The sequence below is a fragment of the Cucurbita pepo genome, chromosome LG05 (genome assembly GCF_002806865.2).
Source record: "Cucurbita pepo subsp. pepo cultivar mu-cu-16 chromosome LG05, ASM280686v2, whole genome shotgun sequence".
In the NCBI taxonomy this organism is placed as follows: domain Eukaryota; kingdom Viridiplantae; phylum Streptophyta; class Magnoliopsida; order Cucurbitales; family Cucurbitaceae; genus Cucurbita; species Cucurbita pepo.
In genome coordinates this window covers 3,688,432-3,700,861 of record NC_036642.1, presented here as the reverse complement: position 1 = coordinate 3,700,861, position 12,430 = coordinate 3,688,432, and the positions used below count along the sequence as shown (strand labels likewise).

At 36.9% G+C, this 12,430-nt stretch overlaps 2 protein-coding genes across 7 annotated transcripts; one reads left to right on the top strand and one right to left on the bottom strand.

Moving 5' to 3' along the window:
- Positions 1-6,233, top strand: LOC111794891 (cyclic nucleotide-gated ion channel 1). Of its 2 annotated transcripts, XM_023677071.1 has the most exons (8): positions 1-177; positions 704-806; positions 1,530-2,097; positions 2,983-3,192; positions 3,588-3,877; positions 4,420-4,531; positions 4,729-4,965; positions 5,086-6,233. In XM_023677071.1, exons 2-8 carry the CDS (start codon positions 778-780, stop codon positions 5,785-5,787), a joined length of 2,148 nt encoding a protein of 715 aa, XP_023532839.1. In that variant the 5' UTR covers positions 1-177; positions 704-777; the 3' UTR covers positions 5,788-6,233. The 2 variants fall into 2 exon arrangements, with proteins under 2 accessions (XP_023532839.1, XP_023532841.1); XM_023677073.1 differs by lacking the exons at positions 1-177; positions 704-806 and having other exon boundaries at positions 2,030-2,097; positions 2,972-3,192.
- Positions 6,234-6,523: 290 nt separating this feature from the next.
- On the bottom strand, positions 6,524-11,338 carry LOC111794892 (spermine synthase-like). 5 transcript variants are annotated; one of them, XM_023677077.1, is made up of 12 exons: positions 11,229-11,338; positions 10,824-10,914; positions 9,289-9,509; positions 9,141-9,191; positions 8,622-8,698; positions 8,396-8,518; positions 7,833-7,937; positions 7,671-7,743; positions 7,478-7,549; positions 7,156-7,351; positions 6,923-7,052; positions 6,524-6,819 (listed from the first exon to the last, which is right to left on the bottom strand). In XM_023677077.1, the coding sequence occupies exons 3-12, from the start codon at positions 9,476-9,478 to the stop codon at positions 6,718-6,720; spliced, it is 1,119 nt and encodes a 372-aa protein (XP_023532845.1). In that variant the 5' UTR covers positions 9,479-9,509; positions 10,824-10,914; positions 11,229-11,338; the 3' UTR covers positions 6,524-6,717. The 5 variants fall into 5 exon arrangements, with proteins under 5 accessions (XP_023532845.1, XP_023532844.1, XP_023532846.1 ...); XM_023677076.1 differs by lacking the exons at positions 10,824-10,914; positions 11,229-11,338 and adding an exon at positions 10,529-10,810; XM_023677078.1 differs by lacking the exons at positions 10,824-10,914; positions 11,229-11,338 and adding an exon at positions 10,529-10,810 and having other exon boundaries at positions 9,141-9,185.
- Positions 11,339-12,430: the final 1,092 nt, after the last annotated feature.

Genomic DNA, 12,430 nt, shown 5'->3' with positions numbered 1-12,430 from the left:
CAAAGATGGAGAAGTCTCGAGGAAGTTTCGTAGTATAAAGTGGAAGAAGTCGCATTTCTCTTGCTGGATTCAATCAATTTCTTTCTGCCAAGAGCTTTTTTGTTTATTTGATTTAATATCCAACAATCTATCGCTCCACTTTCTTCGTGTTCTTCCTTGCGACCTTTTCTAATTTCGGTATGTTTTTCTTCTCCTTTTCGCTCGAATTCCAGTGGTTTGTTTTCAGTTACTTTTGATTTTACTGTTCTTGTTTTGTGGGTTTCTTCGCTTTATTTTAGGTTTTTTGAGTTTTGGATTACTGAATTTGATTGTTTATTTCAGTTCTCTTGTTTGTTCCTCTCTGAACTTGCTTTGAGAAGTGATTCGATTGTGTTTTTCTTCCATTTCAAGTAGGTTTTCAGGGTTGTATTTGCGTAGATTGAACCTCTGTGAGTAATCGGTTGAGAGTTTTTGGATGTTTGTGGTTTTTTCACGGTGTTTGGACATTTGGATGAATGGGTATCTTGTTTGATACTTTGAAATCCCATGTGATTGTTGATCGGTTTGATGTCTCATTGAGCAATTTAGATTTTGTTGTTGTTAACCTTTGGAATCTGTGGGCAGTCATACCATTTTTTGGGGTTTTTGGAAGGTTACGTTGAATTTTACCATACTTTGGACTCTCTTACTTGAAGTTCTCTAACTTTTGTCCCCTTTTTTTCAGGAGTTCCCTCTAGAAATTCGGGTCAACTAAAGAAGTATTTGGACTTTATGCGTTTGCTTAGTTGATTTTCCATTATGACTTACCTGCAGGAGAAGATTGTGCGGTTAGTTTGACTCTTTTTTTTCTTTTTTCGAGTTACAAAGTGATGATGGTAATGGGGATTGTTTTGTTGCAAATAATAGGTTTGGTTGGATATTTCTTTGGTTGAATGAACTCTTAAGTTCTTAGATAGATGTTGTGAGCTCCTACATCGGTTGGAAAGGAGAATGAAGCATTCTTTATAAGGGTGTAAAACCTCTCCCTAACAGACGCATTTTAAAAACCTTGAGGAGAAGCCCGAAAGGGAAAGCCCAAGGAGGACAATATCTGCTAGTGATGGGTTTGGGGTGTTACAAATAGTATCAGAGCCAGACACTAGGCGGTGTGCTAGCGAGGATGTTAGGCCCCTAAGAGGGGTGGATTGTGAGATCCCACATCGGTTGGAGAGGAAAACGAAACATTCCTTGTAAAGGTGTGGAAAACTCTCCCTACTAGACGTGTTGGTCGAAGTGGACAATATCTGCTAGCAGTGGGCTTGGATTGTTATGGATGTTCTATAGATTCAATACTTTCAAATGTGATGATTGGGTGAGGATCTGTGAAATTTGATGTATAGGCCTTTCTCTCAAACTAAAGTACTCTACTGTTATCTTAGATGTATTCTCTGTTTTTTTTAATTAAATTGAAGGATAGGTTTATAAAACAATGGCTTCTGACAATGCCCTTTTGAATTCGGGCCTTATTACTCGTTCATGTTTGCTCATAACTTTTATGCTTTTTCGTCCAGGTTTCCGGACCGGAGTTCAGATAAAACTTCAATGGGGTTATATTCTGCGGATAACACTTTAAATGTCGGAATGAATGGGACAAGAGCTGACTTAGTTTCAGAAAAGCCTCACAAAGAATTGGAAACTGGTTCTTACAGGATTAATAGAATTAAGAAATCCTTGAAATCATCTTCTTTCAATAAATTTATGTCCAAAAGTTTTGGAACACGAAGACAAGTACTTGATCCACAGGGGCCCTTTCTCCAGAAGTGGAACAAGATATTTGTGTTGTCTTGTGTGATTGCAGTCTCGTTGGATCCTTTGTTCTTTTATGTCCCTGTGATGGACGATGATCAGAAATGTCTTGGGTTGGATAAGAAGATGGAGATTACGGCTAGTGTGTTACGTTCATTCACCGACATATTTTATATATTACATATTGTTTTGCAATTTCGTACGGGATTTATTGCTCCTTCTTCTCGAGTATTTGGAAGAGGTGTTCTAGTTGAAGATGCTTGGGCAATAGCAAAGAGATATCTGTCGTCATACTTTTTGATCGACATTCTTGCAGTCCTCCCACTTCCACAAGTATGCCATTTTTCTCTCGGGTATTTTTGTTGGTCATGAGCATTGCTTTATTATTGACCTTCTATGGGTGATCCTGAATCTTTTGTGAATTTTAAGATATTCATTTGTGAACTCAACTTGCATGAAGCTGGCTTCATTTCCTCCCCCCTCCCCTTAATATTGTTGCAACAAAGGGGCCTGGGCTCTCCCACATACTATTTTTGGCTTCATTTCCTCCCCCCTCCCCTTAATATTGTTGCAACAAAGGGGCCTGGGCTCTCCCACATACTATTTTTGGAAACTATCGGGCCCGAACTCTACAGGTGAGATCCTACATTGGTTGGAGAGGAAAACGAAGCATTCCTTATGAGGGTGTGGAAACCTCTTAAAACCATGAGGCTGACGGCGATACGTAACGGGCTAAAACGGACAATATCTGCTTGCAGTGGACTTGGGCTGTTACAAATGGTATCAGTGCCAGACACCAGCAGTGTGCCAGCGAGGATGCTGAGCCCCAAGGGGGGTGAATCGTGAGATCCCACATTGGTTGGTTGGGAACGAAACATTCCTTTTGAGCGTGAAAACCTCTCCTTAGTAAATGCGTTTTAAAATCGTGAGGCTGACGGCAATACGCGCAACGGGCCAAAGCGGCAAAGCAAGTTAGTTCATATAGACGTGTTTTGGGACAGAAATTTGTTAAATATAGATTGTGATGGATGATATCAATTTATCCATTTATAACTCTTTTATTGTCATTCATACAATATTTCATCTTTACAAACTAAATTTTGTTACTTATTTTCTTATTCCACATATAATTTCTGTAACTAGTCTCTACATCATTTTTTGTTTATCCAATTGGAATTCAATTTTGATTTTGGAAATTAACTTACAGAACTATGGCAGGTAGTGATCCTGATAATTGTTCCAAACATGAGAGGCTCGAGGTCGTTGAATACCAAGGACTTGCTGAAATTCATTGTTTTCTTCCAATACGTGCCTCGGTTTATTAGAATCTATCCTTTATATAAAGAAGTTACAAGAACATCTGTACTCACTGAAACTGCATGGGCTGGAGCTGCATTTAACCTCTTTCTTTACATGCTGGCAAGTCATGTGAGTTCGGTTTCTAATCTTTTTGTTTATTTATGCATAAAGTACGTTTGAGGGGGAAGAATGTCTGATTAATCATCTATGGGCTAGAAATTAGCATCCTTCTATATTTGTAGGCATATTACAAGTGTCATGAGATTTTATTGTTTTTGAGAATTCACTTATGTATGTCAAGTAGACTGGCTTGATCATTATCAATCACCTTTGTCACTTGAAATTTATGGTGCTCACAAACGAGAACTGCGAACGTAAAAACGAGAACTACGAATGTAAATAGGTTCATGAGATCTTATCTTGTTACTCTTTACTTTCCTCCTTCGTTTCTGTTCCTTTGAAATCTTCACTTTGTTCAGAATGTAAAAACTATGAATTTGAGAGGATGTTATTTGTGTTCTCAGGTCTTTGGAGCATTCTGGTACTTGTTTTCGATAGAACGGGAAACTACATGCTGGCAGCAGGCCTGTCACAATATCAGCTGTGATTCTAATACACTATATTGTGATGTGGCTGTCAATCTACGAAATAACTCGTTTTTAAACATTTCATGTCCACTAGTGGATGGAGACGAAGTCAAACCTCCTTTTGATTTTGGGATATTTCTTGATGCTCTTAATTCTCGTGTTGTTGAGTCGATGAATTTTCCACAGAAGTTCTTTTACTGTTTCTGGTGGGGTCTGAGAAATCTAAGGTATGTGCACTGCTCATATTACAAATTTTCAGTATGTGCTCAGAGCTATAGTTAGCATATTTGTGATGATATGGTATCAGATTTGTAAGGAGAAGGAAAATAGAGTAATAGATATCCTAATCTTCTGAATTCCAAATTTGTTGCAACTTGATAATCATCCATATCTTGAAATGCAAATTCCAACTGCCAGTGGTTCAAATATTGAACTTGGATGCTATTTTCTGCATGTGACTATCGACGTCTAGAAAAGCGTCAGCCATTTGGCGATCATATGTCCACATATATTCCTTGATCTTCATACTCTCACCAAACTCAATTTGAATGAAAGTAAAACCAGAAAAGCTCTGCTTCATACTAGCCACAGCAACCGACGCTACTGCTTCCCCTGAGTTTATCATACTTGCATGGATATGGGGGGTTTTTTACTTTGTTTTTTTTCCTGGGCATTCATCTGATTAGAAGCTTATTTCAGCTGACATCTAGTTTGAGCTTTTATATCTGATGTTAAAACGTTGTATGTTTCTGCACTTATTTTGATGCAGTTCCCTGGGTCAAAATCTCCAAACAAGCACATACGTATGGGAAATTTTGTTTGCTGTTTTCATCTCCATCTCTGGCTTAGTCCTGTTTTCATTTCTCATTGGGAACATGCAGGTTTGAAGTCTTTTCCTTGTCACTTATATGAACACCAAATGGTTTTGCATATTAAAATGTGAACTATGAATATGTTCTCGTACAAAGAAAAAGAAAAAAAGAGTAGCATTCTTCTAATGCATTGCATACATGCTTTGCAAGTGACAAAGCCAGTTATGAAACTCTCAGCGTTCCTCATTTTGACCTGCTTGAAACAGACATATTTGCAATCCACCACTACAAGATTGGAAGAAATGAGGGTTAGAAGGAGAGATGCAGAACAATGGATGTCCCACCGTTTACTCCCTGAGAGCCTCCGGGAGCGAATCAGGAGGTACGAACAGTACAAGTGGCAGGAAACTAGAGGGGTTGATGAAGAGAATCTGGTTCGAAATCTTCCGAAAGATCTCAGAAGGGACATAAAACGCCATCTCTGCTTGTCTCTGCTAATGAGGGTGAGGATCTCTCTGTTTTCTATATTCATAGTCTCATCAGACACAAGTAAATGGTTCTCTTCTTGATTTCACCATTATGCAAGACCAACTTTGGAAAATTCTTTTTCTTTAACGTTTCAGGTACCGATATTTGAAAAAATGGACGAACAACTGCTGGATGCTATGTGTGACCGTCTCAAGCCAGTACTATACACAGAGGAAAGTTATATCGTTCGGGAAGGAGACCCAGTCGATGAGATGATCTTCATAATGCGTGGCAAGTTATTGTCTGTAACTACAAATGGTGGAAGAACTGGTTTCTTTAATTCTGAACACCTCAAGGCAGGGGATTTCTGTGGAGAAGAGCTACTGACATGGGCTCTGGATCCACATTCCTCATCCAATCTACCAATTTCAACAAGAACTGTTCGAACTCTTTCAGAAGTTGAAGCATTTGCTTTGAAGGCAGATGACCTAAAGTTTGTAGCCTCACAGTTCCGTAGACTTCACAGCAAGCAGCTGCGGCACACTTTCAGGTTTTATTCACAGCAATGGAGGACATGGGCAGCGTGTTTTATACAAGCAGCGTGGCGTCGATACAGAAGAAAGAAACACGAACAGGCTCTGTTGGAAGAAGAGAACAGGTTAAAAGATGCATTGGCCAAGACAGGTGGGAGTTCTCCTAGTTTAGGTGCTACCATCTATGCATCCAGATTTGCAGCTAACATCCTAAGAACGATTCGACGCACAAGCTCACGCAAGGCCAGGATTCCCGAGAGAATACCGCCCATGTTGCTTCAGAAACCAGCAGAGCCCGACTTTACCTCTGAAGAGAATAGTTGATAGAGCAAAGGTATTCTTTGTATACAAAAGTGATGTCTATTCTATGCATTGGTTCTTATATTCCGTAATATGGGAATGAGAGAATGTTTCTGCCATGGTGTTTTGCCTAAACGCCATTGTGTCATTAATAGCTCGATTGATAGCAAAAGATTTCGACCTCAGGTCAGTTGGGCAGAATCCAAGCAATGGTCATTGCCTCAACTATAAGTTCATCTGGAACCCTCGTGCCTATCTATCGATCTCGTGCAGATGAGTTCGTCGAACTGGATTTGTGAATATATTGAACTGTATAATCATTCGTGTCTTATAGGTCGATGTTGTTATTAGTACGACAAGTCTTTTTTTCTTTTAGAATTAATGTATCATGTTTTAAATTTTTAAAGAACTTCGCAGTTAATTGGAAACATGAGCAAACCAAAATTAATGGCTTTCCAAATTATTGTATATATATATCTGTCAAAACAAAAATGTTATTGAAGTCCTTAGCCCTTCTATAATTGCATTTGCTTCAAAGCTCTTAATCCGATAGCCCGAACGGATGGAACATCCAACGGAGTCAAGAACCTCCCAGCCTACTCTCTCCTCTGCCCCGATAGCTGCTCCGAGATGCGTTCATGTTCACTTTTTAGGTAATAATAATAATCTTAATCTTTTACGTAGTTGTAAATGATATCACGTCTGCCTCCTAATCGAATACCCAAAGTTCTAAAGTAGTTCCATCCATTCACCAAAGAAGTGCACAAATCACATATTATAAAAGCACTGCTTCAAATCACTCATAAGCAAGAAGAAATTCAATGAGATGTCATCAACAAGTTTGATCTCACAGAAGATATAGCTACTACCATTACAAGTCAATAATATAAATGTTTTCAGAATCAATGTTCAATCACTTTCATTATTTGTAAATACCAACCAAACAGGAAATGGCTAGACCTGGACGTCGCCTCCTCTACCGGAATCAGTCCTGTGCCCAAGCGCCTTCACCTCCCTCCTCAGAAACGATGGCAAAGCAAAAGCAGCAGAGTGTATCTGCCATTTTCAACAACAGTTCATATCAGTTCTATTTCTTTGAAGGAACTTATCCACATGATCTATGCTACAAGGGACTGGCTGGAGCAGAGTATAAATGTACCTCTGAATTGTAGAACTTGAGCTCTCTTTCATACTCGGCTGAACTTTCTAGCTTCTCGATGGGATTGATAGGATTCTTAAAATCAACAGGTGGCCCTTCAGTTGAGCATAGCAGAAAACCTATCACACCACTGAAGAATACAAAACCCAGAATTGAGAAAGAGCAATAATCATCTGAAAATGGCAATATCAAGATGAATCCTTTAAAAGCAGTGTGCTACAAGTTATGGTGACCTTGGATAAGTTGGAACGCTGCCCCATGCATAATGAACAGACCCTTTGAAAATTTTACGGCAAATAGAGATCATATCTTGAATAAGATGTGTATGTAGCCACATACTTTCTGCCATGTTACAGAGAACACCACCAGGTTTCAATGCTTTTGCTATCGTCTCAAAGAATGGCTTCTCAACTAGCTCCTGAGCAGGTCCTAAAATAGCAACAACCTTATTTAAACTAGAGATACCACAGGAAATGGCTTTTGTGAGCATACAGTGACATGCACTTGTTATAAATGAGTTACATGAACTCGATATCATATAAACTACGAACATACCAACAGGGTCCGAGGAATCAACTATGACAGCATCGTATTTCTCTTTCGGTGCACGCCGTAGGAAATCAACAGCTGTAAAAATCACGACGCAGAGAGATAACATTGGACATATAGCATAATAATCTCCATGGCGATCCAATTAATTGATATAAAAAAATATATAAAAGGAAAGATAAACTACATCAGGACATACCATCTCCAACGTGAAGGTGGACACGGGGATCCTCAAATCCTTTAGCTAACTCGGGAAAGAACTCCTTGGATACCTATAGGTAAAGAAACCAGGACAACAAGGTGATCAACTTGAGAGAAAACATAGTGAGTTTATCACAAAAGCGGATGTTACATATCATACATCAATGACCATCTTATCTATCTCACATATATCGATATGCTCTACAGAGTTGTGGCGAGCGACTTCCCTTAGAACTCCACCATCGCCACCACCAACAACAAGAACCTGCAACGGATTTGATTGAACATACATAACTTAATCTTCAACAGCTGAAAGAAATCCATACGGCTAAACACAAAGACGTAATCTTAGTGTAAAATGATTTTGAAACAGATATAAAAACCCATGACCTCGTCAAGCTAACTATTTTATGCAAACCCAAGATATCAACGAACTCGGAGAACAAAATGATCAAAACAGATCAAACTGGATAGTTAATCGATCCCATATCAAGTGCAACTATATAAGTTTCACATTGGCAAGCAAGTCAAGATCGGAACCAATCAGATGCCAAAAGTAAGTTAACTCATAGTTACCAAACCACAATTCCAGTTGCTTGTTTTAAAATCAAAACTCTTAACAACAAAGAAATCATTCCATCATTCCTCATACTGATTGCACGAGAAAATGGAAGACTACAACTGTAAAGACGAAAGCACGATGGTTTGAATATATGAAGTCACCGTTTTGGGAGATGGAATTGAACAGAGGGGCAGGTGAGTTATCATCTCCTGGTAGGCACACTCATCTTTCTCAGTTAACTGGACAATACCATCTAGAACAAGCACTTTCCCATATGAAGTGGACTGTCAATGAAAAATCGTGGTATTAGCTACCTCAAATTTATATTTCATTTAGGAAATCACAGAATGTTAAGCGAAAAGGGTCAATACGAAACAGAAAACATACCTCGAAAACAACTACTTCTTGGTACTCTGACCTCCCTTGAAATAATATAGACTCTACTTGCAGGGAATGTGCTTCTCCTAAAAACAAACAGAATTATAAAGGCCATAATTGTCGTGCTTGAGGTAGGAATGCTAAACTCATATTATCGTCGGTTAGAACACTCAAGCAAGGATCAACTTAACATAAATAGATATCAATCCTTAATATTTGAATAACAAAAACTCTCTGAATCTTTGTCGTTAGTTTTTCATTAATTATCTAATCGTTTCGTAGCGTGAAACTAGGCTTGCCATAAGAAGCTTCAAATACTTCTCACCTATAACACAGATCTTTCCTCAAATGTTTTACATAAAATGAACAATGGCCAAAATAGTTTTCATGCAAAGTTCATCGGCCAAAGAAGAACGCCTAAAAGTTTAAGAACCAACGCAGAATAAATATGAAAGTAGAGAATGATGTTCATCAGATGGGCAATAATATAAGCTATCAAAAGATAAAGAAAAAAGTAGAGAAGGGTACCAGGCCACATGGGATTGTTGAAGTAGACCATTTTGTTTCCCTTATCTGAATTTGGAAGATATTGAAACAAAAACATGTCAATGAAGGATCTGATCAGAACACGTGAATGGTAGAACCAAAATAGAAGGAAACAAGCATAGTTAATTACCAGAAGCAGACTGATGTTCCGAGAACCAGCCAGAAACAACAGTGGAATGGCACTTGGCATCAAGCTCAGGGGCTGAAGCCATGGCCTTTAAACAACAAGAAGGGATCTCCTTCTTTGGAACAATCCCATTACTCGCCTTCCCATCCATAGTCTTCTGGCATCCCAAACCTCTTCCTGCGTCGGCCTCCATAAATGATCCTTTTCTTCTCGAGCTCCAGTCTCTATAGATTCAAATTCATACATGAGAAAGAAACGACATACGAACTTTGTATGAAAGATTTGACACACTACAATAGTTTCCAGCAACCAACTAATTCTACAAAATCACTGTACTAATAGCAACAAAGAACGAAGAAAAAGATTGATCAAAAAGTAGGCCCAGAGGATGAGAAAATTTACCAGCTGATAATAAACCCAAGCCAAAACCAAAGCTAAAGGTCATAGTTTATACAAATCAACCTATTGTTGGAAAAAGGTAACTTCAATGAATTTTCTCTGAATGGAAACAAATAATAATAACACGTAGATCATGGGATCAGGTCAATAAACGGTAATTAAGACCGTTTTGATGAATCATATCATAAGAAAATTTGATTCTCCAAAATCCCTTATTAGCTTCCTTCAGATTCAATGTCGGAAATAGCCAAATATGTCAAGTATATTGAACCCTGTATATTAGGACACTGTGTAAGGAATTGGACATGGAACACCCTTCCCTCGCTAATTCGCAGTCCCTTGGGCCCCAAACGTTGAAAAGAAAAACTATATTTAATGCGATACATATATCTCCAACGCTTCGATCAAAACAGAACAATATTAACCAACAATTTCTCAAACAAGATGGCTCGATGATTCAAAAACGAAAAAACGAACGGGAAAATCGTAAGACTAAGGATAAATCATTCTATAGCCCGAAATTTCCAGTTTGAGTCCGGGAGATTGAAGGGCAAGGAGGACGAAAGTGGAAATGATAGCAGTATTTGAGCACGAACACAACATTAAACTCAACAATCGGAAGAACAAGAAGACAGAGAGAGAGAGAGAGAGAGAAGGGATGAATACCCACAATATGTATCCGTAATCAAAAGACAAACAAAATCCGAGAAAACAAACAGAATCCATCAAAACAAAAGAAAAATGCATTTAAGCAACAATCAAACCAAACTCAGAGCGAAGCCATGGATTACAGAGCAAGAACAATCAAAGCAGAGTCAAAAAGGGTTAACGACAGAGAGATTACCAGGCGTTAATTTCTGGAAATGGGAACTTCCAACTTCTGGGAAAGACGCAAACAAACAAGAAAGAGACGCAAAAAGAATTCTCTCGTACACAAACACACTCAATCTCTTCGTTTCACTCCTCTCTCTCTCTCTCTCTCTCTCTCTCTGTATGCTCTGGTTTCCGATTCTCGTTGAAGTATGATGAAAATTGGGATTTGGGGCATTACATTTATATATAGAAAATTGAAAGAAAGATCATGAATCTCGATTAGGTGGGCGGATCAGAAATCGTGCCGCGACCCGACGAGGACGAACCTGTATTTTGCACGCGATCAATGTTGAAAAAATTGAAAGTCAGGACCCCATCTCAAAGATTCTCGAGCCACAAAACTCCTCCATTCCAGACCTTTCATGTCACACAAAATTTGGACATTAACATTTCGCCATAACTTTTAGGTAACAATAATTAATAATATCTAAATTATTGTTATTTAAATTTCTTTTTCAAAATAAGTTCTACAAATAATAAAAATATTAAATGTTAATTAAAAAAATTCAATCAACGATTAAATAATTAATATAGAGGAAGAACTAAGGAATTAAATTAAAAATAATTTCGAAAATGCAATGTTATGATTTATTGTTATTTTAATTCGATTATTCTTTGCAAAAAAAAATAAATATATTTATACGAGAAATAATTTAGTACTTTCATGTTACCTCTACAAAAATAATCAAATCGAGCTGAGCGAAATTACTGCAAGGGCATGTATGACGTATGCACCATTTAAAGCCCCACCCTAATCTCGACCACGGCTCTTTATCAAGTCGAGGAAAAAGATTTAGGCTTCGAACAAATTTCCTTCTTCTCTTTGCTTCGTGCTCGGTCTTATATATTTTCTCGTGTCTCTTTTACCATCAAAATTATTTATATAGATAATTATAAAGATGGAATAAATTCCGGTAGAAAGTTGAAAAAAAAATAGTTTATATTGGAAAGAATAAATTAAAATGATTCGTGTTTCGAAAAATTCTTTTTTTCGAGCATCAAAACTACCTTTACTGGTAGACGTTTTTTTCCATTTAAATATATTTCCGCACATTTATTATCAGACATTTTATTTTAAGATATTTTATTCTTATACATCTTTTAACCTCCTATCAATCACACGAATTATTATATTTTGATTAAATAAAATGATTATGGTGTTAATTAACATAATATCTGAATTAAAAAAATTATAACATCTTCAATCTCAATTAATACAAATTAATAAAGATAAGACAAAAGCAAACTTTTAAAGTAAATAAATTATTTTTTAAAATCATATATATATATATATATATATATTATTTATAAAGAAAATATTCTAAGGAGCACTAACCACATGGGATAAGATACATTTTAAATTTAAAAAATGGTTTCTTAAATAAATAATCAGATTATTTTTTTTTTTTTTTTTTTTTTATATTTCCAAGCCTTTAATTAAATTTACTCGTTTTAATTTTATATTCTTCCTATCAAATTACTATATAGCCCCTGTGAAACTATAATAATAATAATAATAAATTAGCCTGAAGTCTTATATAAAGTTGATTAAACGTCACACTGGAATATTTTGTAATGTCATGTCTTACATAAAAATGTAAAAGAATAAAATTTATCGTTACCACAATCACGAGTTGACAATTTAGTGTGTCTAAATATATAAATTTAATAGTTTTTTTAAACAAAATTTAATATAATTTTGCGAGTGAAAACTATTATCTTTCGGGTTTAAATTGAAAGTTGGTTCATTTTGCAGATTGGAACTTTTTAGTCGGGTCAAACCAATCAACCTAACTCCTGCTTGTCATAGATGTTTAATATTTTAGTTGAGTCAACTCGACCAACTTAACTCATCTCTATCTCTACTTTTAAG